We start from the raw sequence: 22,234 nt of genomic DNA on the forward strand, positions 1-22,234 counted from the left end.
GCTTGTCCTTGGGATAGCATTGCAGGTAGGCCACACCCCTGGGGAAACTCCCCTTGGGCAGACCGGCCGCTCAGAACTCAGTCATGTGATCCATCATGGGAACCACCACTCACAACTAGAGTCCAGCCAAGTTGACACATCTTCAACTATCACAGTCCACCCCTCTTGAACTATTTGTTCCTCCATATCTTGAATGTTTGACACTGAACAAAACGCTTGTCCACTCCATACCTCATTGTCCCTATATGTAAATAAGGGTAATAATAATGTAAATGGAGTGAAAATGAAGTAATCCATGTGACATGCTTAGAACAGTGCCTGGCACATAAAAATTGCTCAAAAAATGTTAGCTATTACAGGTAGTAGTAATATTAGCTATTATGTTTCCATAAATCATTAGTCTTTTTTTACATGGTTATCCCTTCTTATTCTTTGTTTTCAAGTGTATTGCTAACTTTCACTTTGAGTAATTCATAGCTGAAAATCTGGGCTCACCAATATAGATCTAGTGACACAGCATTATTTGATGAGCTCTGTTGTGGCCACAACGTTCTCTGTCTCATGTCTGCATTGTAGTACTAGGGTTTGGGGGACTGGGTCTGGCACTACTCCTGTAAGCACCCCACCAAATGCCTTGGAACTGAGTTCACTGCCAAGCAACAACCTGAATCCTTGAAAAACTCTCTCTCCTTTGTTATGGTGAACTCCTCTGGGCCCCTGAAAAAACCTTCCAAAGAAGGAAAGCTGATTTTCCCTGTGTTGCGCTTCTAAAATATTCATATCTAGGATACAGGGCTGATTTTATATCTGTGATAGCTCATGTTTAGCTCATAGTAATCAAGGAAAGCTTATAATTGAACCATCACATAGCATTAGTTGCTAACTTGTTAAAGTCTTCTGTTCCCCATAATTGGTTTATGTATAATACATCTTCTTTTATCCCTGAGTCTGAATGTCAAGATAAGTAGAAGCAGCATAATTAGGGTATAAAGATATATTGTTGTGATTATAGTCAGGAATCTAAGTTACATGGTGTGAGCAGAGAAGTACAGTTCTGAAATTTCTCCCTGGACATCCCATCATCCATTACCCTGCTCCAGTGAGCCTCTTTCCCAGCAATCACACTTTGGTGTCATGCTTTTCTGGGTGATATGGGGAGGGGTGTTATGTGCTATCAAACATTCAATTCCTGCCTGTACTTTCAGGAAAAATGCAGAACATGTCAGCAAAGGTACATGGAAGTGCAGCTGCCATAATCCCTACGAGTGTATAACTATAGGTCAGTTGCTGTGACCTTTGTCCTTGCTCAAAGGTGGAGTTTTATTGTGTAGTTCCTCACTGAATAGATTAAGCTAGCATTACTTTTTATAAGCAAGTGTGGTGCAGTGAGGCAGTGAGAATTTTCTTACTGTCTTAGAATGGCAGTCAGATACCTGACTGGGGCTGAGGATAGAAAGCAGAATTTAAATACAAAGATCCTAGCCTAATATCCTGTATAGTCTGTAGTTCTATTCAAACCAGGTTTAACCAACAATAGCCACTAATGATAATGCAGAAAGTAAAAATCAGTAAAATATCTGAGAGGCAGCAAAAATTGAACCAGTGAGCATTACAATTACCTGTATGGAGGTGGATCCAGAACCCCATTTCCCTATTCATCCCTTGCAATTCTGAATCAGTGCATCTGGAGTGCCCAGGAATCTCCATTTTAACAAAACTCTCAGGTCATTGTGGTGGAGGTGATCTTGAAGCACATACTGAGAACACTGGGGTAATGGAAAGAGTATAGGCTTTGGGATTTGAATCAAGCCTTACCAAGTACTACCTATGGGATTTTGGAAAATTCTGAATCTCAGCTTTTTTTCATCCATAAAAGAAGAAATAATAGAACAGGATTGTATGGGGAACTAAACAAGATAATGGCTCTGTGGAAGTACTTAACAAATGTTTGCTATTTTTGCCCAAAAAATATGGATAATAATAATAATATCAGCTGGATTTGGCAGAGTTAAGTTGGCCACTGTATATAGTGCATCCAGGGCAGGGATGCACTATAATAAGTCATCTAAATGTTTCCTTTCCTTTCTCCTTTCACTTTGTATATTTGTCTTGTTTCTTGCTTACAAAGAACAAAGGCTATTATTACTTCTTCTGTATTCTACTCAGTGAGATCTTACAGTGAAGATATTTGATAGCTCCTTAGGTTAAATAAAAGTCATTGAGAATGACTTTTTAAAATAAACTTTTTATTTGAGAACAATTTTGGATTTACCACAAAATAGAGAAGATAATACAGAAAGTTTGCATATACTCCATGCCCAAAACAAAAAAAATTAAACCCATTGCTGTGGAGTCAATTCTGTTTCATAGTAACCCTAAGGGACAGAGGAGAACTGCCTCAAAGGATTTCCAAGCTTGTAAATCTTTATAGATGCAGATTGCCTCAACTTTCTCCTGCAAAGTGGCTGGTGCGTTTGAACCAACAATCTGTTGGTTAGCAGCTAAATGCTAAACTATGGCACCACCAGGGAACACCCCACACCCAGTTCCCATATTTTTGACATCTTACAATAGTGTTGTATATTTACCACAATTAATGAAGCAATAATGATAAATTTTATAAACTAAAGTTCATACTTGATTCACATTTCCACAATTTTTTCTTTTCTGTTCCAGAATGCAATCTTGGATACCACATTACATTTAGTATTCATATCTTCTTAGGCTCCACTTGGCTATGATTCTTTCTCTGGCTTTGCTTATTTTGTAATGACCTTGACATTTCAGAAGAGGCCTCGTTATGTGTTTTGTAGAATGCCCCTCTATTGGGATTTGCCTGAACTTTTTTTCACAATTAGACTGGTTATATGTTTTTGGAGGAAGATCACAAAGTAAAGTTCCATTTTTAATCACATCATGTTAAGGGTACATGCATGCTATCAATATGTGTCCATTCCAAAGAAAAATGATTCAACAAAATGCTGAAATTATTGAACATCATTAAAGTCACACACAAAAAATTTTTGCTGAAGATAATTCAGAAACTATTGCAGGAGTATATTGAGAGGAAACTGCCAGAAATCCACAAAGAAATTCAGAAGAGGACTTGGAACAAGGGATATCATTGCTGTTGTCAGATGGATCTTGGATGAAAGCAGAGAATACCAGAAAGATGTTAACCTATGTTTTGTTGATTATGTAAAGGTATTCTACTCTGTGGATCATAGCAAATTGTGGGTAACATAAAGAACGAGAATTTCAAAACACTTAATTGTGCTCATAAGGAGAAGGGGACACAGTGCCTAAGGCATTCGACTGCTAACCAGAAGTTGGTGGTTCAAACCCACTAGATGCCCTGAGGAAGGCAGATGAGGCTATTTACTTTCATAAAGACTTACTGCTTTGGAAACCCAATAGGGTCACTACAAGTTGGAAACAACTTGATGGCAGTGAGTTATTTATTTATTTATTTATTTTTGGTTTAATTGTGTTCATGTGGGACTTGTACATGGATCAAGAGGCAGTTGTTTGAACAGAACAACTCTTTACAATCATGAAAAGTGTGTGTGTCAGGGTTATATCCTTTCACCGTGCTTATTCAATCTGTATGCTGAGGAAATAATCTGAGAAGCTGGACTATATGAAGAAGAATGTGCATCAGAATTGGAGGAAGATTCATTAACAACTGTGATATACAGATGACATAACCTTGCTTGTTGAAAGTGAAGATGACTTGAAGAATTTACTGATGAAGATCTGAGAATACAGCCTTCAGTATGGATTATACATCAACATAAAGAAAAAATCTTCATAATTGGACCAAAAAGCAACATTATGATAAACAGATAAAAGATGGAAGTTGTTAAGGATTTCATTTTACTTGGATCCACAATCAACACCCATGGAAGCATCAACTAGGAAATGATATAACGCACTGCACTGGGCAAACCTGCTGCAAAAGACCACTTTAAATTGTTAAAAACCAAAGACATCACTTTGAAAACTAAGGTGTGCCTAACCCAACCTATGGTATTTTCAATCACTCCATATGTATGCAAAAGCTGGACAAATTAATAAGGAATAACGAAGTAGTAATGCCTTTGAATTATGGTGGTGATGAAGAACATTGAATATACCATATTCTGCTAGAAGAATGAACACATCTGTTTTGGAAGTACAGCCAGAATGTTCCTTAGAAGTGAGGATGGAGAAACTTTGTCTCATGTACTTTGGACATGTTATCAGGAGAGACCAGGCCCTGGAGAAGGACACCATGCTTCATAAAGTAGAGTTTCAGTGAAAAAGAGGAAGACCTTCAATGAAATGGGTTGACATAGTGGTTATAACAATGGGCTCAAGCACAGCAATGATTGTGAAGATGAATCAGGACTAGGCAGTATTTCATTCTGTTGTGCATGAGATCACTATAAATTGGGACCAACTCGATGGCATCCAACAGCAACAATGATAACTATCAATATGATTTATATGGTTTTGAGCAACATAAAAATGATTTCTTAATCCTCGATCCTAGAAACAATTAGGTCAATTTAGTTTTATTGAGTCTTGATTAAAACTTAAATAATATTTATCTTTTTAGTTATGTGTTTGCTTTGCTCAAAAATACTCACTTCAAATTGCCATCTTTTGATTCTCATAAACTAAATTTCTCCAATTAAATAGGCCAGAACTTTCTATTGTCTTTCACTGCCAATTCAGAAAATGCTAAGAAAAGTGCAAAAAATATATAAGTTTGGTGATCACTGAGTGGAGAGAGCCCCAAATATCTTTCTAATGGGTACTTTGATGTTCCTTTTGTTGTCCTTTGGCTGGACAACTGCATCAGCCCCTTGTCAAGAGTCACAAACCTGAAGTTAGGAAATGGGACCTACAATAAAGTGTTCTGCAGCATTACATTGTAAACTTAGCTTAAAGAAGCAAATTTGCTTATGTCTTTTTAATTTTTTAAAAAATATCCTATCAAATTTCCACCATATTTAAATTGAAGTAGCATCTGAATAGTGAACTCTTGAGAATTATTTGATCTTTGGTTGCTTTTTATTTCTCATATGTCTTTTCTAAAACATTTTAGATTCTCTTATAGGCACAGAATGTGGGCATTTGAGCCAGAGAATACTTATTGCTGAGAGTTGGACTTGGGCTTGGTTTTTTGTAGGGCAGAAGATGCCCACTACTTCTTCTCCTTTATGCTTCTTGTGTAAGGGAAAATGAAGTGCATACTTTTAGAATGTTCAGGATGCCTCTAAAGAGACAGGTGAACCACTAAAGCTAAAGTAAAAGACAAATGATGAACAACCCCTATGAGATTATATTTAAGTAATTAAATAAATATGCAAGGAGGGGTCACTGTGTGTTGGATCTGACTCAATGGAAGTGAGTTTGGAGTTTGGTTTGGAGTTGGAAAATATGGGACTTTGTGAAATAAATGACACCAGAGATCTCATGATAAAATTTTGCAAGACCAATGACTTATTCATTGCAAATACATTTTTCAACAACATGAAAGGTGACTATACACATTAACTTTTCCAGATGGAATATATAGGAATCAAATAGACTATACCTGTGGAAAGAGATGAGGGAGAAGCTCAATATGATCAGTCAGAACAAGGCCAGGTGCCAACTGAGGAGCAGACTATTAGCTGTTCATTTGCAAGTTTAATTTGAAACTAAAGAAAATTAAAACATGTCCAGGAGTGTCAAAGTACAACACTGAGTATATCCTACCTGAATTCAGAGATCATCTTAAAAATAGATTTGATGCATTGAATACCACTGACTGAAGACTAGAGGAGTTGTGGGATGACATCAAGGATATCATACATGAAGAAAGCAAATGGTAATTAAAAATTGAAGAAAGAAAGAAAAGCCCAAAATGGATGTCAGAAGAGATTCAGAAACTTCCTCTGGTATGGAAAATAGCTAAAGTGAAAGGAAGAGATAATGAAGTAAACAAGCTGAACAGAAGATTTCAAAAGGCCACTTGAGAACACAAAATAAAGTACTAAAATGAAATGTGCAAAGACCTGGAGTTAGAAAGTCAAATGGGAAGAACACACCTGGCATTTGTCAAACTGAATGAACAGAAGGAAGAAAATCAAGCCTTGAGTTGCAATATTGAAGGATTCTGTGGGAAAAATATTGAATGATGTGGGAAGCATCAAAAGAAGATGGAAAGAATACACAGAGTTACTGTACTCAAAATTAGTTGACATTCCACCATTTTAGAAGGGAGCATAAGATAAAAAACTGATGGTATTGAAGGAAGAAGCCCAAGCTGCACTGAAGGAATTGGGAAAGAAAAAAAAAAAAAAAAAACCAAACTCACTGCAGCTGAGTTGGATCTGATTCAGCGACCACTCCTGAGGTTTCTGAGGAGGTATCATTATGGAAGTAGATCACTGAGTCTTCCTTCTGAGGAGTGGCTGGTGAGTTTGAACTACCAGCCTTCTGGTTAGCAGTCATATGTCTTAGGCACTATGCTACCAGAGCTAGGAACTGACCAAATACTCACTGAGATGTTTCAGCAACTGGATGCAGTGCTGGAGACACTTACTTGTTTATGTTAAGAAATGTGGAAGACAGCTACCCAGCCAAACAACTGGAAGACATCTATATATATGCCCATGCCAAAGAAAGGTGTTCCAACAGAATGCGGAAATTATTGAACAATATCATTAATATCTCATACAAATAAAATTTCACTGAAAATAATAAAAAATGGTATATTGACAGGGAACTGCCAGAACTTCAAGCTGGATTCTGAAGAGGATGTGGAATGAGGAATATTGTTGTGATATCAGATAGATCTTAGCTGAAAGCATATACCAGAAAGATATTTACCTGTGTTTTATTGACTATACAAATACATTCAACTGTGTGGATCATAACAATTTATGTATAACATCTTGAAAAATGTGAATTCCAGAACATTTAATTATGCTCATGAAGAACCTGTACAAAGACCAAGAGGCAGTTGTTTGAATAGAACAAGGGGATAATTCGTGGTTTAAAATTAGGAAAGCTGTGGTTCAAGGTTGTATCCTTTTACCATTAATATTCTTTATGCTGAGCAAATAATCTGACAAGCTGACCTATATGAAGAAGAATGCAGCATCAGGATTGGAGGAAGACTCGTTAACAACCTGCAATATGAAGATGACACAACCTTGCTTGCTGAAAGTGAAGAGAATTTACCGAAGATCATACTCTATAGCCTTCAATATGGATAGTCTCAATGTAAAGAAAACAAAAATCTTCACACTGAACCAATTAGCAACATCATGATAAATGGAGAAAAGATTGAAGTTGATTCCATTTTAATGGAAGCCACAGTCAGTGCCCATGGAAGCAGCAGTCAGGAGATCAAAGGATATATTGCACTGAGCAAATGTACCACGGAAGACCTCTTTAAAGTGTTAAAGAGCTAAAACATCACTTTGAGGACTAAGGGGTGTGCCTGACCCATGCCTTGGTATTTTTAATAGCCTCATATGCATATGAAATCTAGACAATGAATAAGGAAGGCCTCAGAAGAATTGATGCAATTGAAGTTTGGTGTTAGCAAAGAATATTGAAAATATCATGGACTGCCAGAAGAATGAACAAGTCTGTTTTGGATGAGATATAGTTGGAATGCTGCTTAGAGGTGAGAATGTCTAGACTTTATCTCACATATTTTGGTCATATTATTAGAAGAGACCAGTCCCTGGAGAAGGGTAGCATGCTTGGTAAAGTAGAAAATCAACGAAAAAAGGCAAAGACTTTCAACAAGATGGACTGATACAATGGTTGCAAGGATAGGCTCAAGCATGGCAATGATTATGAGGATGGCTAGTATATGATCAGGCAGTGTTTTGTTCTGTTGTACTTAGGGTTGCTATTAGTGAGAACTGACTCGAACACACCTAATGACAGCAACCTACTCTGTGGTAAGAAAGTATAAAAAAACAACAAATCCTTATTCCATTGATTAGTGTTAAATGTAGGCAAACATAACATTAAGGTTCAATCAGAGAGGGACTGAACAGAGCATTTATTGTGTTTCTGCATACTCCACAGGTAATGAGACTTTTTCACCAACTGGAGACCTTTTAGGAAAAGTTAAAACACCAAAGCTACTACTACATGCTTTCTCCATACTCTATATTTGCTTCACATCATAAGTAACATTTATGTTGTGTGTTTAAGGAATGAGGAATATGAGTGAAATTCAATTGACAAAGCCTACAAGGATCCAATGCCCAGTGCATGTCCCCCTGCTTGTTCTGGGGGCAGGGCAGGACAGCTACTGAGAGCAAGACCAGTGGCTAGACAGCGAGAGGTCAGATCTTGGCTCTGAGGCAGGGTCTTTTGTCTGTGATGCCTTGGGCAAATCTCTTTTGGTTTCAATTTACTCTTGTCAAAAAGAGAATAATGGTATCTCCTCAGGGCATTATGAGGATGAACAATATGAATACACTTAAAGCAAGTAGAATAGTGCTGGGCACATGGTTAAACCAGAATAAATTTTAGCAATAGTTGCTGGTTTATCCAAGTCTCTGAATGTGGTTAGGATGGGAAAAAGTGTAAGCTGTGTCAATGGCAGGCAGCTCCTTCCAGCTGCGGATAAGGAAGCAGAAAGACAATCTGCAGAAAGCTGACTGTGCAGTGAGGCTGAGACAAGATGGGTGATGGGCCTGGTACCTGCTTTTACAACTCCAGTTCTGCCTTTTCAATGCCCTTGCCCTCTAGCCTTTGAGTTTTCTAGGAGTCTGGTAGACACTTTCCTTTCCTTATAACTAAAGCTTTTTGTTTCCTTAACAATAAAATTGGAAGTAGCCCCTTTATTCATATGAGGATAATCAGAAGGGCTTCCTCACTGAGCCCACGAGTGTCTCTGTCCCACAGGTGGGGTCCCCAGAGGTGGTGTGAGACTTTTTCCACTTACGCTTTTATTGCACTGTGACTAGAATGTGGCCATGAAATTGTATATGTAGGTGGGTATAATGGAAAACCCAGAAGCACACATAAATAAGCTTTTGTGAAATTGCCTTGCAAGATGCACCCCAGATGAAATCTTTGGTGCTCCCTACAGTGTTTTGTCAGGGTATGAAAAACAGATGGGAATATGGTCCAATGAATTTTTTAAAGAACATGATCAGATTTGGTCTGGAGGAGCAAGTGGAATTTTTCCTATTGAAAAAATAAAAAGAAATCCTTGTAGGTTATGATGACTAATTCACTAGAGAGCAGGAAAATTTTGACTATGTGTTCATAGGAATCAAGGCAAATACACATAACTTATATGGCACATATGGAGTCGTTGGATGGTGCAAATGGTTAAGTGCTCTGCTACTAACTGAAAAGTTAGTGGTTTGAGTCCATCTAGAGGTGCCTTGGAAGAAAGGCCTAGTGATTTATTTCTGAGAGGTTAGAGCCTTTAAAACACAATGGAGTAGTTGTACTGTAACAAGTATGGGTCACCATGAGTTGGAATTGACTTGATAGCAAACTTTTTTTTTTTTTTTTAATGCTATGTATTAATGATAGGGGAGCTCTGGTGGCATAGCACCTAAGGCATTTGACTGCTAACCAGAAGGCTAATGGTTCCAACCCACCAGCCACTCCTCGGAAGGAAGGTTGGGCAGGGCAATCTACTTCTGTAGTGATACCACCTCAGAAGCCCAAGGAGAGGTCACTATGAGTCAAACACAACTCGACGGCAATGAGTTTGGTTTGGTTTATAAGCGATATGCTTAGAATAGTTTGGGGACCCAAAACATAGTATGAAAAAGTAAGTATGAAATAATAAACATGATGTTGAAGGCAGGTTCTTTGTAAGTGAGTCTGAATTTTTCATGAATTACAAATACAAAGAAAGCATTTCTATGCCCATTAACTAAACTTTGACTTGCAAGATTCAAAATAATATCGCAAGCTTGCTGAAGGCCAAAGACTTTCAATTCCTAGGTAGTGTACTTTTAACATTCCACTGAAAGAAAGAACCAGCACAAGAGAGGTTTAACTATTTAATTACATATCCTAAAAGGTGTCATTTTGAGACAATATCTTATATGCAGACATATTTTTATGTTGAATATTTATACCAACAAATTTATTTGTTCTTTGTTTGGTAAGGAATGCATTTAGATTTAGGTTAGGCTTAAGTTTCAATAGGTTTTTAAATGCAGAGAAAGTATTCCATACTCATTAAACTGTGACTTGCTTGGATTCAAGAGGAAATTTCATAAGAATGCAAATATTCCTTCAAAACTGAGCCTAGACTCAGGGCCAAACACAGACAGCATCTGGGGACAGTCTATGTTTTCTCTCCTATTAAAGAACAGGCTCAGTGAGTACTTCAATTACAGAAGCAATGCAGATTTAAATTGCCTTTCTAAATATAACATGTCCAAGGGAATGACTTTTAAAATTCAAATATGAAGCTGTATCACTTTAATCTTTACTTTTTATACTTGGGGTAGTTCATGAATTGCAAAGAATACTCTCCCCTGATTCAGTTTTGTTGGTTTGCTGGTTTGTTTGTTTTGGTTGTGTTTTTTTCTTAATGAATTGTGCATTGCTTGGTAAGATGAAAATTCTTCATTGGCTTTTGCTCTGGAATATTGATATGATATCATTTTCATAGTTCTTACATATATTCAAGGGAAAGAATTAAAAGTATTTGTATTTTTCCTAAGAACAATATTGTGAAGGCTAAGATGATATCTGTTAGGTATTTAATACTCTCTGTAGGAAAGTATTATATAAATAACAAGATTCAATTTTTTTTTTAATTGGATCATTCCACTGTGCTACACTGAGACATTTTATACAATTTCTGCATGTATAATTTTGTAGCTGTATTGTTTTGCTTTCTAAGACAGTAGGAAATTGAAACCCATAGCTTTATAATATTACTTCTTGTTAATAGTGGAGCTCAAGTTAGACCATATAGAACAAATAATGATTTAAATTAGTTTTACAGTTGAAATGAGCAGTATGAATGTAAGTTTCACTGTTGGGGAAGCATTGAATTAGATCTAGGCTTTCTCCAAAAATTATTATTAAATTTTCAGGTAAATCTTGTCTGAGAGGCAAAGCATTCTTTTTGATACTCTTATTCTGATGTAAAAGAATAAGCAGCAGACTTTTTTTTTTTTTTTTCTTTTCCTGGTGCTTTGTGTATATGTATTCTGGTAAGGGAAAGCGGAGAATGTATTACATAGTATAAGTTATATGATATCATATAACTATTGACAATGAGGCTTTTGCCATTTAATCAAAATAAAAGGTATCATTCAGAAATTATGTTTGTTTTCTAGGGATACAACCAGATCATAACATATAGCAGACCAATCTATTTTTGTGTGCTGTGTGGCCTTATTTTGCTTCTTGACACAGGGGCCAAAGCCAGGCACCCTCCTACTTATGTTGTCTATGGCCTGAAGCTCTTCTCTCCAGGGTCCCTGCAATCAGCTAGGGATCACTTAATAGGTGAGTTGATTCCAGGTTATGGGAAAGGTTATGGCGGGGGGACAAGGAAGATCTGTTTCATCTTTATCTTCTGGACCCCAGCTTGGAGAAACCTGCTTACTTTCTTATTGGATGAAGAGATTCACATCTCCATCTTGGCTTGCACATCATTAGAAACTATCTGGGAGCCTGAGCCCCAAAGCATCCAACAATGGAATTATTGTAAAGGATTTGAATATCTACTATCCAAAAGTTGCAGCACTGTAATGCCTGAAGCTTGGTTGCTGTGGGGCCTGGTGAGTGGTGTTGGTGGGATTGGACTTGCCATTAGTGGGGCAACCCCAGCACACTGTGCACAGCACAGACTCTCTGGTAACACATGAGTTGTCATGATTCTTCTCCATATTGAGTCCTGGAAATTCTGATCACCCACTCTTCTGCTAGTATACTTTGTTTACCGAAAGGTCCTCCACCCTTTATATACAGTCCTTAATATAAATTACTTCATTTAAACAAATGACCTGCATATGGTAATGACGTAGAAGGTAAACTCAGATCCAGACTACCTGTGTTTGAATTCCAGTCATTCTACTTGCAAGATACTTACTCTTGAGCAAAATTCTTCAGATTTAATATGAGGACAATAAGAGTGCCCACCTTATAGGGTTTGCAGGGTTTTACTGACAGTATGCTAAAATACATAGAACAGTGTGTGGCACATAGTATTAGCTATTATTATTGTTTTATACGCAAAAGCTACTGCTCTGTGAACCCAAAGCTCTGAATATCTAACTGCTGAGTCCCTGAAAATTCTTGTGTTGACACGTAAAGGCAGTTACTAAGGACACCATCTTTATATTGCTGGCCAGATGTTCAATCAAGTGGAGACTGTCAAAGCCTTAGGTCCCACATTATCCATTCCTCAGCCCTCTAACAGCTCATCAAACCTCCCTAATGAAAATGAAGAGGACTCCCAGCTTTCTTTGTGCTCCTTATCGGTTAAAACTGTGATAGGTATTCCAGCCTCCCCATTCTTGTTCCTCATGTATTGGCCAAAAAAAAAAAAACAAAACAAACTCACTGCCGTTAAGTCGGATCCGACTCATAGTGACTCTCCTTGGGTTTCCAAGACAGTATCACTATGGAAGTAGATTGCCCAACCTTCCTTCCAAAGAGTGGCTGGTGAATTTGAACTGCCAGCCTTCTTGTTAGTAGTCAAATGCCTTAGGCATTACGCCACCAGAGCTCCTCATGTATTGGCAGCAAATTATTATTTACTCTTTCCAGACCCACCCTATACCCACTTTTGTGAGCATCGTCAACATCTTGCTTCTTAGTAAATCGTGTGAGGAAATGAGCAGCTTCTTAATACCAATGAGTTTGGCACCATGTTTCAGAGACTTTCTGAGTTCAAATAAGAAACAAAGAAAAATGTTGATAAAATAGCAACTTACCTTGTAATGAGACCATCAGTCACTGTCCTCTTGCCCATGAATATTTTCTTCTATACTTCCTAATATGTTTTACTTTCTTTTTTAATCTTACTTGAAGTCCTTTTAATTGAAGCACATGTACACATAGAGAGACACAAACACACAGATACATACACGTAGACACATACATACACAGACACAATGACACACACACATACACATTCACACACATGGACAAAGAGACACACACATATACTTACACATGAACACACGCATAGACACAAATACACATGCATGCATACACACATATCTTCACACACATTTTACATACACATGCATACATATAAAACAAGAAAGGCTTTCAATTGTTTTTACTTTCTCATAAATTAGCTCCCTCAACTGCTATTTAAAAGCAGCTATAATGAAGAAATCAGGGCTAGGTCAGGCAGAGCTTCCAGGTCACAATTTGACATATTCTGGAGTGCCATCCTTTCTTCTTGTCTTCTTTTTCCAAATAGCAATGCTGGAGTCAGGAGCTCAAGGGCACATTGACCCGGGCATTAGAGGTAGGGAGAGTATAAAAAATTTTGGAAAGTGTCTAAGAAACATTTGTCTAGGTCAAAATGTTGCCTTTTTCTTCTCCCCCCTGAACTTAGTATTCTGTACCTCATGGTCATCTTTTTTCAGGATCTAGAGTGTGGGTTAGTGTTAGAGTTCCACCTTGTACAGGTTATAGAATTTGTGGCTGACCCTGAGTCCTTACTACCAGCTGCCTCTCTTCTCATCCTTGCACTTTTGTTTCTCCAGCTTAGAAGTTGTTCTGCTGCCTCTCCCACTCTTAACTATGCCTAGTTAACACCCTCTGTTACCCTAAATTTTATCCCATCTTGTAGCCTCACAATCCATTCTTCTCAAAGCAGTTTGTAGTAATCTATTTCTAGTTGTGATGTTTCATTGTATTTCCCTCCCTCATGATCTAGTAAGCTCTGTAAAGACAAAATCAAGACCCTTCCTGTTCTCTTGCCATTGAATCCTCAGCAAGTAAATGAACAAACCCACTGACATCATGTGGATTCTGACTCATACTGACCCTATAGGACAGGGTACAACTGCCCCACAAGGTTTCCAAAGCTGTAAATCTTTACAGAAGCAGACTGCCTTTTCTTTCTTCTGTGGAGTGGTTGGTGGGTTTGAACCTCCAGACTTTTGGTTAGCACCTGAATGCTTGTAACCACTGTGCCACCAGAGCTCCTTGAATCTTCAGCACCAGTATCCTTAGCATATACTAAGCACTAATAAATGTTTGTTGAATGGTTGAACTATGATCATAAAATAAGCTTGAAGTACTAATAAAATTAATGTACAAATAAGCTTTTGGAGTACTTCCTATTCATAAATCAGGGAAAGCTTATGGTTATGCTTAGACTGTTCAAATAAGCCCTTAGAGTAAGTAGGGAGTTAAGAAGCATCTTTTGCAGATGATTGTATAAAGAGATTCAGGAAGAAAAAACAGGACATATAAACTATGGACCTCCAGAAGAACCAACACTCTGTTTGGAAGAAGCACAGCCAGAATGCTCCTTAGAAGCGAGGATGGCAAGACTTCATCTCACTTAGTTTGGACATGTTATCAGGAGACACCCATCCCTGGAGAAGGTCATAATGCTTGAGAAGGTAGAGAGTCAGGCAAAAAGAGGAAAACCCTTAACAAGTTAGATAGGCCAGTGGCTGCAACAATGGGCTCAATGTAGCCATGATTGTGAGGATGGCACAGGACTGAGCAACATTGCATTCTGTTATTTATAGGTTGTTATGAGTTGGAACCAACTTGATGGCACCTAAGCAACAAGAATATATCACATTTATAATTTTCTTTTTTAAATAAATGAGCCTCACCTCCTTCCTGATTCTCTTTAATTTACTACTATAAAAAAGCTAAAACTGTTGAATAAATTTAGTTATCTTCACATGGCAAATTTATAATAGCATTAAAATTGGAAATATTATTAGGGTTCAAAATGTAAAACCTTAATGTACCTAATAAATATATAAGGTTTTACTTTTAGCAGTAACCCTTGTTCTAGAATAAGCTACTGGCTATGCAAATTCTCATATTTTTCTTGGAATTCATTCCCTTAGGAAGAAAAGAGAGGGGAGGGGATATGAGTTTCTTAGTTTTTTCATTGGAATCCCCTTTCCCCCATTAAAGCTTCTTGTTAATACCTATTTTTGTCTACTTGTCATCAGTGACAGGTAAAAATGGAGATAAATAATCCAACAAGCCAACTAAATGATTTCTGGGGTAAAGATAAATGGAAAAATAGAACAATAGCAATCCCTATGGAGTGAATATGTTAAGTATAATAATTTATAATGAGCAGGAAAAGATAGTAGAACAAATTTAAAACAAATGAGAGACAGGAAGGAGATAGTAGCTTATACTGTTTTCTGAATTTATGAGGGAAAAATTGGTGTTTCAGTCATCTCTTCTTTGTGGAGCCTCTTCACCCCTGTTACTCAGCTACCAAAGGATCTAAATAGTAACTAGCAGCTGCCATTGTGAGGTCCAGTGCAGAACAAGGAGAGAAGAAAAAAATATGTAAGAGAAAACACAAAGTTAGTAGGAAACAAAAGGAACATTTAAGTAAAAGGACAAGAGAGAAACAAGAATTAAGTACAAGTGACATTGTTTCCATAGTGTGAGCAGAAGGGGTCAGGGTGCCACTCCTTTGTGTTGGGTAGATGTGGTCCTGTGGCTGGTACTGGGAATGTGACATGTTTCCTAGAATTGTACCTTTTTGATAACACCCAGTGCTGCTTTGCTTTCTGCCCAGTGCTATACACGTCTCAGAGGGGGAAGAGATGACAGGATGAGGAGCAAGAGAGGAGCAAGGAAATGTCCAGCATCTGCTAATTTCAAGCAAAAATCAAGCTTGCCAAGCTCTGCCTCTCAGAGCAAAAGATGCTGAATGCCTGGGACAGGGGCAGGGGGTGTAGCAGATGTACATGGGGCAGGTAGGAAAGAAATTCCTGGTCTTATGTAACATAAGGATTGCTGAGAAGCCCTAGAGGAGCATCTCAGAGGCAAGAAGAAAACATTAGATAATAGAATAATAGACGGAGAGGAAAGTACAAGGCAAGATAGAAGGAATGTGGAGGTGGAAACTAGCAAAAGAGGAAGGCAGGTGGCAGGGGTGGTTGCTTTTATAGGTATGGTGGCAGATCTAGAAGCTAGAAACACTGAGAGTGATATTCTGAGGTAAGAATTTTTCCTTTTCTTATTATCTCTCATACATATTCAGACTATCATTCTGCAAACCTTACTTTCATTATAAGGAAAATATATTCATTTTTATTTCCAGGAATAAAGGAAAGGCCTCATTTCCTGTACTCAGTCCCAGACTGGGGGCCTTGGGGCTGGAATTTATATTACTGTCCATGTGGGTAGCTTTAGCAAAAGCCTATGAGTGAGGCTGGTTTTGTAATTATCCTTGGGACGTGAAAGCCAAGAGGTCTTCAATTCTTAGTACTATATTTAAAAGCGAACAGTGACAAGATTAGAGTGTGCCCTGAGGAGCACAGCCACATGGTCTGTGGTCTGGAAACTTGTTAAAAAGACTATAGAGGTGTCCAACCTAGAGAAGATGTTGAGTACACGTGTAGCTTTATATGATTAAAAGGCTGCTATATTCTCTGTTGTAGCAGCAGTAATAACTAGTCCCAGTGGTTGGGTAGGTGTATTACATACAGTTCAATGCAAGAAAGACCACGAATTTGGTTTGGGTTTGAGCTGTGTAGCAGTATAATGGGTTGCCTAGTGAAGCAAGAAGTTCCCTGACAAGGAAAGAGTTCAGGCAAGATCAGATGGACCTCCATCAGGAACATCGTAAATAAAAAAGTTGAATGAACTAGATGGATTCTGTATCAAATGCCCTCTAAGTTTTTGTTTTTTTTTTTTAAATCTGAGAGTTTTATGTTTTATTTCAGTCCTTAGGACTTAAGCCTCTCCCCATGATAATGCAGCTTCAACAATGTAACCCTTGGAGATAAGTAGAAGTTTTATAACCAATTACCAAATTACGCCCACTGTTCTCTTAGCACCCAGATCACACATTGCCATGTCTTTTATAAAAAGACTTGTTCCTTGACCTCAGTAGTCCATGATTAAGACACAGTAGTTCATGATTAGCCACTTTTGATATACATAGAATGTATACATTCACACTGACTCTATAGGCTTCAGTATTATTTCCATGTTATATTAATTCTGTGTGCTTTCATCCAAAACCTGCAAATGTAGTAATGAACATTACTCATATTTACCAAATAAATAAGCAACTTACCAGTATATTGTTGATAAATTTTGCTTGAAAAGAAATGGAACAGTACCAGAGGTTTCTGCATTGATGGTAATTATTAGGGAAAAAGATGAGTAGGGAAAATGAGAGAGTAAATTATAGACCTGTTCAGTGGTATTCTAACAACAACAACATGTTTGTTCACAGGGAAAATTGCCAATAACCACAGGGACTCGTTTTATTTTTAGAAAAAAGGATCAAATAATTCCAGCAATTCCAAATGTAGTTTTCCAATGGCTGTACTAATAAGCATTTGACTGCTTTTTCATTCACATTAACTGTCACCTGGCAAATATGATACATGGACTCCATTTTTCTCTTATTCTTTTTTTTATAGACCAGAGATTTCACCATTTAATACATCCTGGGGAAGATGCAGTGCATGATTTTTCCCTGTCGACTGCTGCTCTTCCCGTGCTGTTTCATTAAGTTCTAATTCTGCACATGCAGCCAGATCATCTCTGGTTATGACTTTCTGGGGTCTCTTATCATTTTTTTTTCTCATGCCATTATTCATTGTGCTCAGATTCTTCTCACTCCATTTGTTTTGGTTTCACTGGTTAATGTATTTCTTACAGTGAATTACCTCTTTACCCATGTTTTACTGAACTGCTTCCAATATTTTGGCTGCCTTTCATATTATTTCACATTCATATTTTTTCCTATAGTTCATTTTCTGTGTGTTTTTTGCCCATACATAGCACTTTGAGAGATGTACTGATGAAATCTCATTGCACCTCCTTCCCTCTGCTTTTATCCTGACCATGGAGGATATAATCTTCATTGCTGGGTTTTGAGTCCCAGAATTAAGCAAAGAGAGACTGGTCAGTTCATTTTTAAATTGTATAGATTAAAATTTTGATGCTCATGACTATGTGTTCTACAAATAAATTTATATTTATGTGTTTATCTTTCCTTTCATATCTGTAACTCCATTCACAATGTTGTTGTTGTTATGTGCCATTGAGTCGGACCCGATTCATAGTGACCTCTCCTTGGGTTGCCGAGGCAGTATCACTATAGAAGTAGATTGCCCAACCTTCCTTCCAAGGAGTGGCTGGTCCATTCACAGTAATGGGGGGAAAATGAATTGTGTCTTATACAGTATGCCTAGCAGAGCAGTATTTGATTGTCTGCTTTGAGAAACAAATTGCTTGTAGATAATCTAGGTTTTTACAATATAGTTAAAATCTTTCCACACAAGAGTTTATAACAAATTAACAAGTATTCTAACCCCAAAACTTTATTCTAACCCCAAGCAAAGGCCCATTTATCAGAGCCACATTCATTACACAAAATTTTACTTTCAAAAAGACTTGGAACAGTGTCTCAGTTACTGTATAGGGGTTTGTCCTTACCTTTAACCAACTATTAAAAAAGAATGAAACATACAAATACCATCATTCACTAAATTTCACTATGAAAAGTTTGCATTTTCTATTTTTTGGAAATAGCTGAAACACTCCCCTTTTATCCTTAATCCCACTGTTCACTGTGGGTGTTTATATATGGTTTTAGGACATAGGTTCAATGTATAGATATATTAGATTTCAAATCATATTTCCTTAATTTTATTAGAGTTTACTGGTATCAAACTTCATTGTCATTTTTTTTCAGCCAGCATGGACTCTGCCCAATAAATTGAGATACAAAGGAATATGAATACATTATAGCACAGCCAATAAATGTTTCTGTGTTTCTATGAAATTCTACTTAAGTAGAATTGAAAAAAAAAGAGTGATCAGGAATTTGCTGTAAAATGCAGCTCTACTACTCCTTTTCTCTCTGTCTAACAAGTTATCTTTGTGAAACATTGAATTATAATCTACAGATGTTTCAGCCAATTACACAATATTATTTTTATGATTATGGAAGGCAGCATCATCTTCCCCTCCTCTGCCAGGGCTACCTTCATCAGTGATCTGGTCCACCTTGGAATCAGACTTTTATGTCTCGCCATCACAGTATACCGCAGTTCCTTATTTATTTACCACACTCCCTTACTACTCTGTGAGTTATGAGGTCTAAATCACCAACCAGTGCTTAGAATATAGTATACTCTCAGTAAGTCAAGTGTATGAGGTTATAGATGTACAAAGCAAGAAGGCCCCTTATCTCCAATCTTTGCTCACCTCTCCCATGCAGGAAGATATCCTCATAATACTGTCCTTTAGTTTTACATATTCATGTAGCTTCCCCAATACTCTTTTTCCCTACCCCAAACTCCCCAGAACCAATTCTACTCTCTCTAGCTCAAAACCTGTATATTCTCTTACTCACCATCCTTGAGGTTTGTGCACATTTCTGCACATGTCTACTCTCCTTTCCTCAGGATCAGTTCCTTCTTGATAAAATGAAATAATAACATATTTCAGCCTCCAGATTTTTCTCCCACTGAAAAGAGCTGAGTGTATCCTCCAGTATTCATGGTAGGGAGGAATGATCTGGAAGGGAAGGGGGCAGGTTTGCAGCACTAATCATACATTTATTGTCAATTTTGCTTTTTCATTTTCAGCATTTTTATATTGCTTCCCTGCCATTTCCCTCCTTGGGCTTTTCCCACAGATCAACACTTTCTGCATTCATCTTTTGGAACAAATCGACATGCTGTTTTTTGGAGGCTCTGGTAAGTCGTTCACATTCTACCATTACTGTGAAGGGAGCTCTAGTGATGTTATTCCTGTGAAGGAACCTATAGTTGAGATAAAAGTTATATAGCCTTGAGCATGGAATGAGATCCTAGCATCTTAGGGTTCCTTGTCCTAAGCATTTAAACAACCTCAGTGTTGGTCAGTCAGATTGATTGTGGGTCCATCCATATTCATTCAGCCAAACTGAGAGTAGTCCACTTAGCTTGGTGGTTGAGTGAAGGCACAACCAAAGTGTGTGAAGAGCACAGGGTCTCAGGGCTTTGAAATAGGTGTGGAGCTCTTTTAACTGCTGTTTAGAAAAATACTTAGTGAATGAATGTGTGTGAGAGTGTGTGGGTATGTGTTGTGAGCATATATTTGAGCATAGACATGTGTGAAGTAGTCTGGAAATGTATTTGTGAAGGTAGTGTGGACATATGTGTGTGATATAAATGTTTGTTGCATGTGTGCCTTACAGAGAGGTGACCTCTATCCCAAAACCATCTCCAAGACTCTCACATTTTGTATACTGGACAGAAGTTTAGAGTCAGACTAAGCTTGATTTAAATCTCATCTAACATTTACTTGGAGACTTTATGCAGATTGCTTAACTTTTCAGCTTACTCTTCTTTAAAATGGAAATAAAAATGCTGACCTTATAGTATTGCTGTAAGGAGTAAATGAAATTATGTACATAAAGTACTTAAAACAATCACTATAACCATACATAAGTGCACGTGTGTGCACGCACACAATCAAGTGTGCACAACCACATGCTCAGACATGCACCACATGTACATGCACACATGCATGCACACACACATAAGTATTTGCTTACATACACTCTTTGTTTTTCTCTTTCATTTTGGCCTATTGAAATTGCTAACCAGGATCTTTTTTCTTCCTTACATCCACACTTACACATTCAAACAGTTCTTAAAGAGTATTGTGAAAGGTTCTTTCCAAATGCATTCCTTAATTTTTAGTTAACTGGTCAGTATTTCTTTGTGCTGATACTCAACCAGTGTTATTTGACTAATCCCATAATTGCCTCCTAGCAGGGATTTTGTATTTGACATCTACAGCCTCTCTACACTGCTTTACATGTGTTGCTTTTGGAAGTGCCCACCCAGACGTGACCCACAGATGTTTGTCTTGCAGCAGTGTCCGGGGTGCTGTCGGCTGTGTATAGTGTGACCCGGAGCTGTGTGGCTGCTGCGGCACTCCATGCACTCTGCTTCAGTGCTGTGAAGGTAAGGGGAGTACCTCGGCTGGCTGCCACCTCCTTCTTGTAGTCCTTCAGTCAGCTTGATCTTTAAGCAAACAGGTGTTTTCTCTAATTACAAAGGAAATGGGGTCTAAGCAGATCAGGGAATACCAAGGCTGGGCTAGGCAGGCCTGTGTGGGATTAGACAACACTGCTTTTCCCAGTGCAGAGTCTCCCAAGTGATCTCAGCAGAGATCTTCCTGCCATGGCCACTTAATGACACTGGGGAGAGTCTTCTGTTTACATAGTGGTCACCCTTTGCTCCTTATGAAACACCACTCAAAAGACAGGAGAAGGATAAAATGGCACAAAATTATATAAACAAAAGGGGTAGACAAGTGTATGACAGCAACCCAATTTTAGAATCTAGGAAACAGATAGACTATAGACTTATCTGAACAGAGAAAATAGAAACCTATACTGGCAGCAAGGGAAGCATGTTGTTGTTAGGTGCCACCAAATTGGCTCCAACTCATAGCAAATCTGTGTACAACAGAGCAAAACACTGCCCCATCCTGCACCAGCCTCATAATCCTTGCTATACCTGAGGCCATTGTTGCAGCCACTGTGTCAATTTATTTTGTTGAGTGTCTTCCCCTTTTTCACTGACCCTCCACTTTGCCAAGCATGATATCCTTCTCCAGGGACTAGTCCCTTCTGACAACATGAGCAAAGTAGGTGAGACCAAGTCTGGCCATTCTCATTTCCAAGGAGCATTATGGCTGCATTTTGGTAGTTATTCTGGCAGTGTATGGTACTTTCAGTATTCTTCTCCAACACCACTACTCAAAAGCATCAACTCTTCACTGGTCTTATTCATTGTCCAACTTTCACATGCATATGAGGCTACTGAAAATACTACGGGTTGGGACAGGCACACCATACTCTTCAAAGAGACATCTTTGCTCTTCATCGCATTAAAGAGGTCTTTTGAAGCTGATTTGCCCAGTGGACTACATCATCTAATTTCTTTTTATTGTTGTTGTTGTTATGTGCCGTCGAGTCGGCCCCGACTCATAGCGACCCCTCCTTGGGTTTCTGAGGCAGTATCACTACGGAAGTAGGATT

At 38.0% G+C, this 22,234-nt stretch overlaps 1 protein-coding gene across 1 annotated transcript in view; it reads left to right on the plus strand.

Moving 5' to 3' along the window:
• Positions 1-22,234, plus strand: part of PCNX2 (pecanex 2) — a 688,168-nt gene that overhangs the window by 186,118 nt on the left and 479,816 nt on the right. Inside the window, exons 12-14 of the mRNA XM_007938510.1 lie at positions 11,328-11,499; positions 19,785-19,895; positions 21,061-21,152. Coding sequence (XP_007936701.1) covers positions 11,328-11,499; positions 19,785-19,895; positions 21,061-21,152 — 375 coding nt within the window. The remainder of the gene's footprint in view (positions 1-11,327; positions 11,500-19,784; positions 19,896-21,060; positions 21,153-22,234) is intronic.

The sequence above is a fragment of the Orycteropus afer genome, unplaced genomic scaffold, assembly GCF_000298275.1.
Source record: "Orycteropus afer afer isolate SDZICR_OR568_19922 unplaced genomic scaffold, OryAfe1.0 scaffold00050, whole genome shotgun sequence".
Taxonomy (NCBI): domain Eukaryota; kingdom Metazoa; phylum Chordata; class Mammalia; order Tubulidentata; family Orycteropodidae; genus Orycteropus; species Orycteropus afer.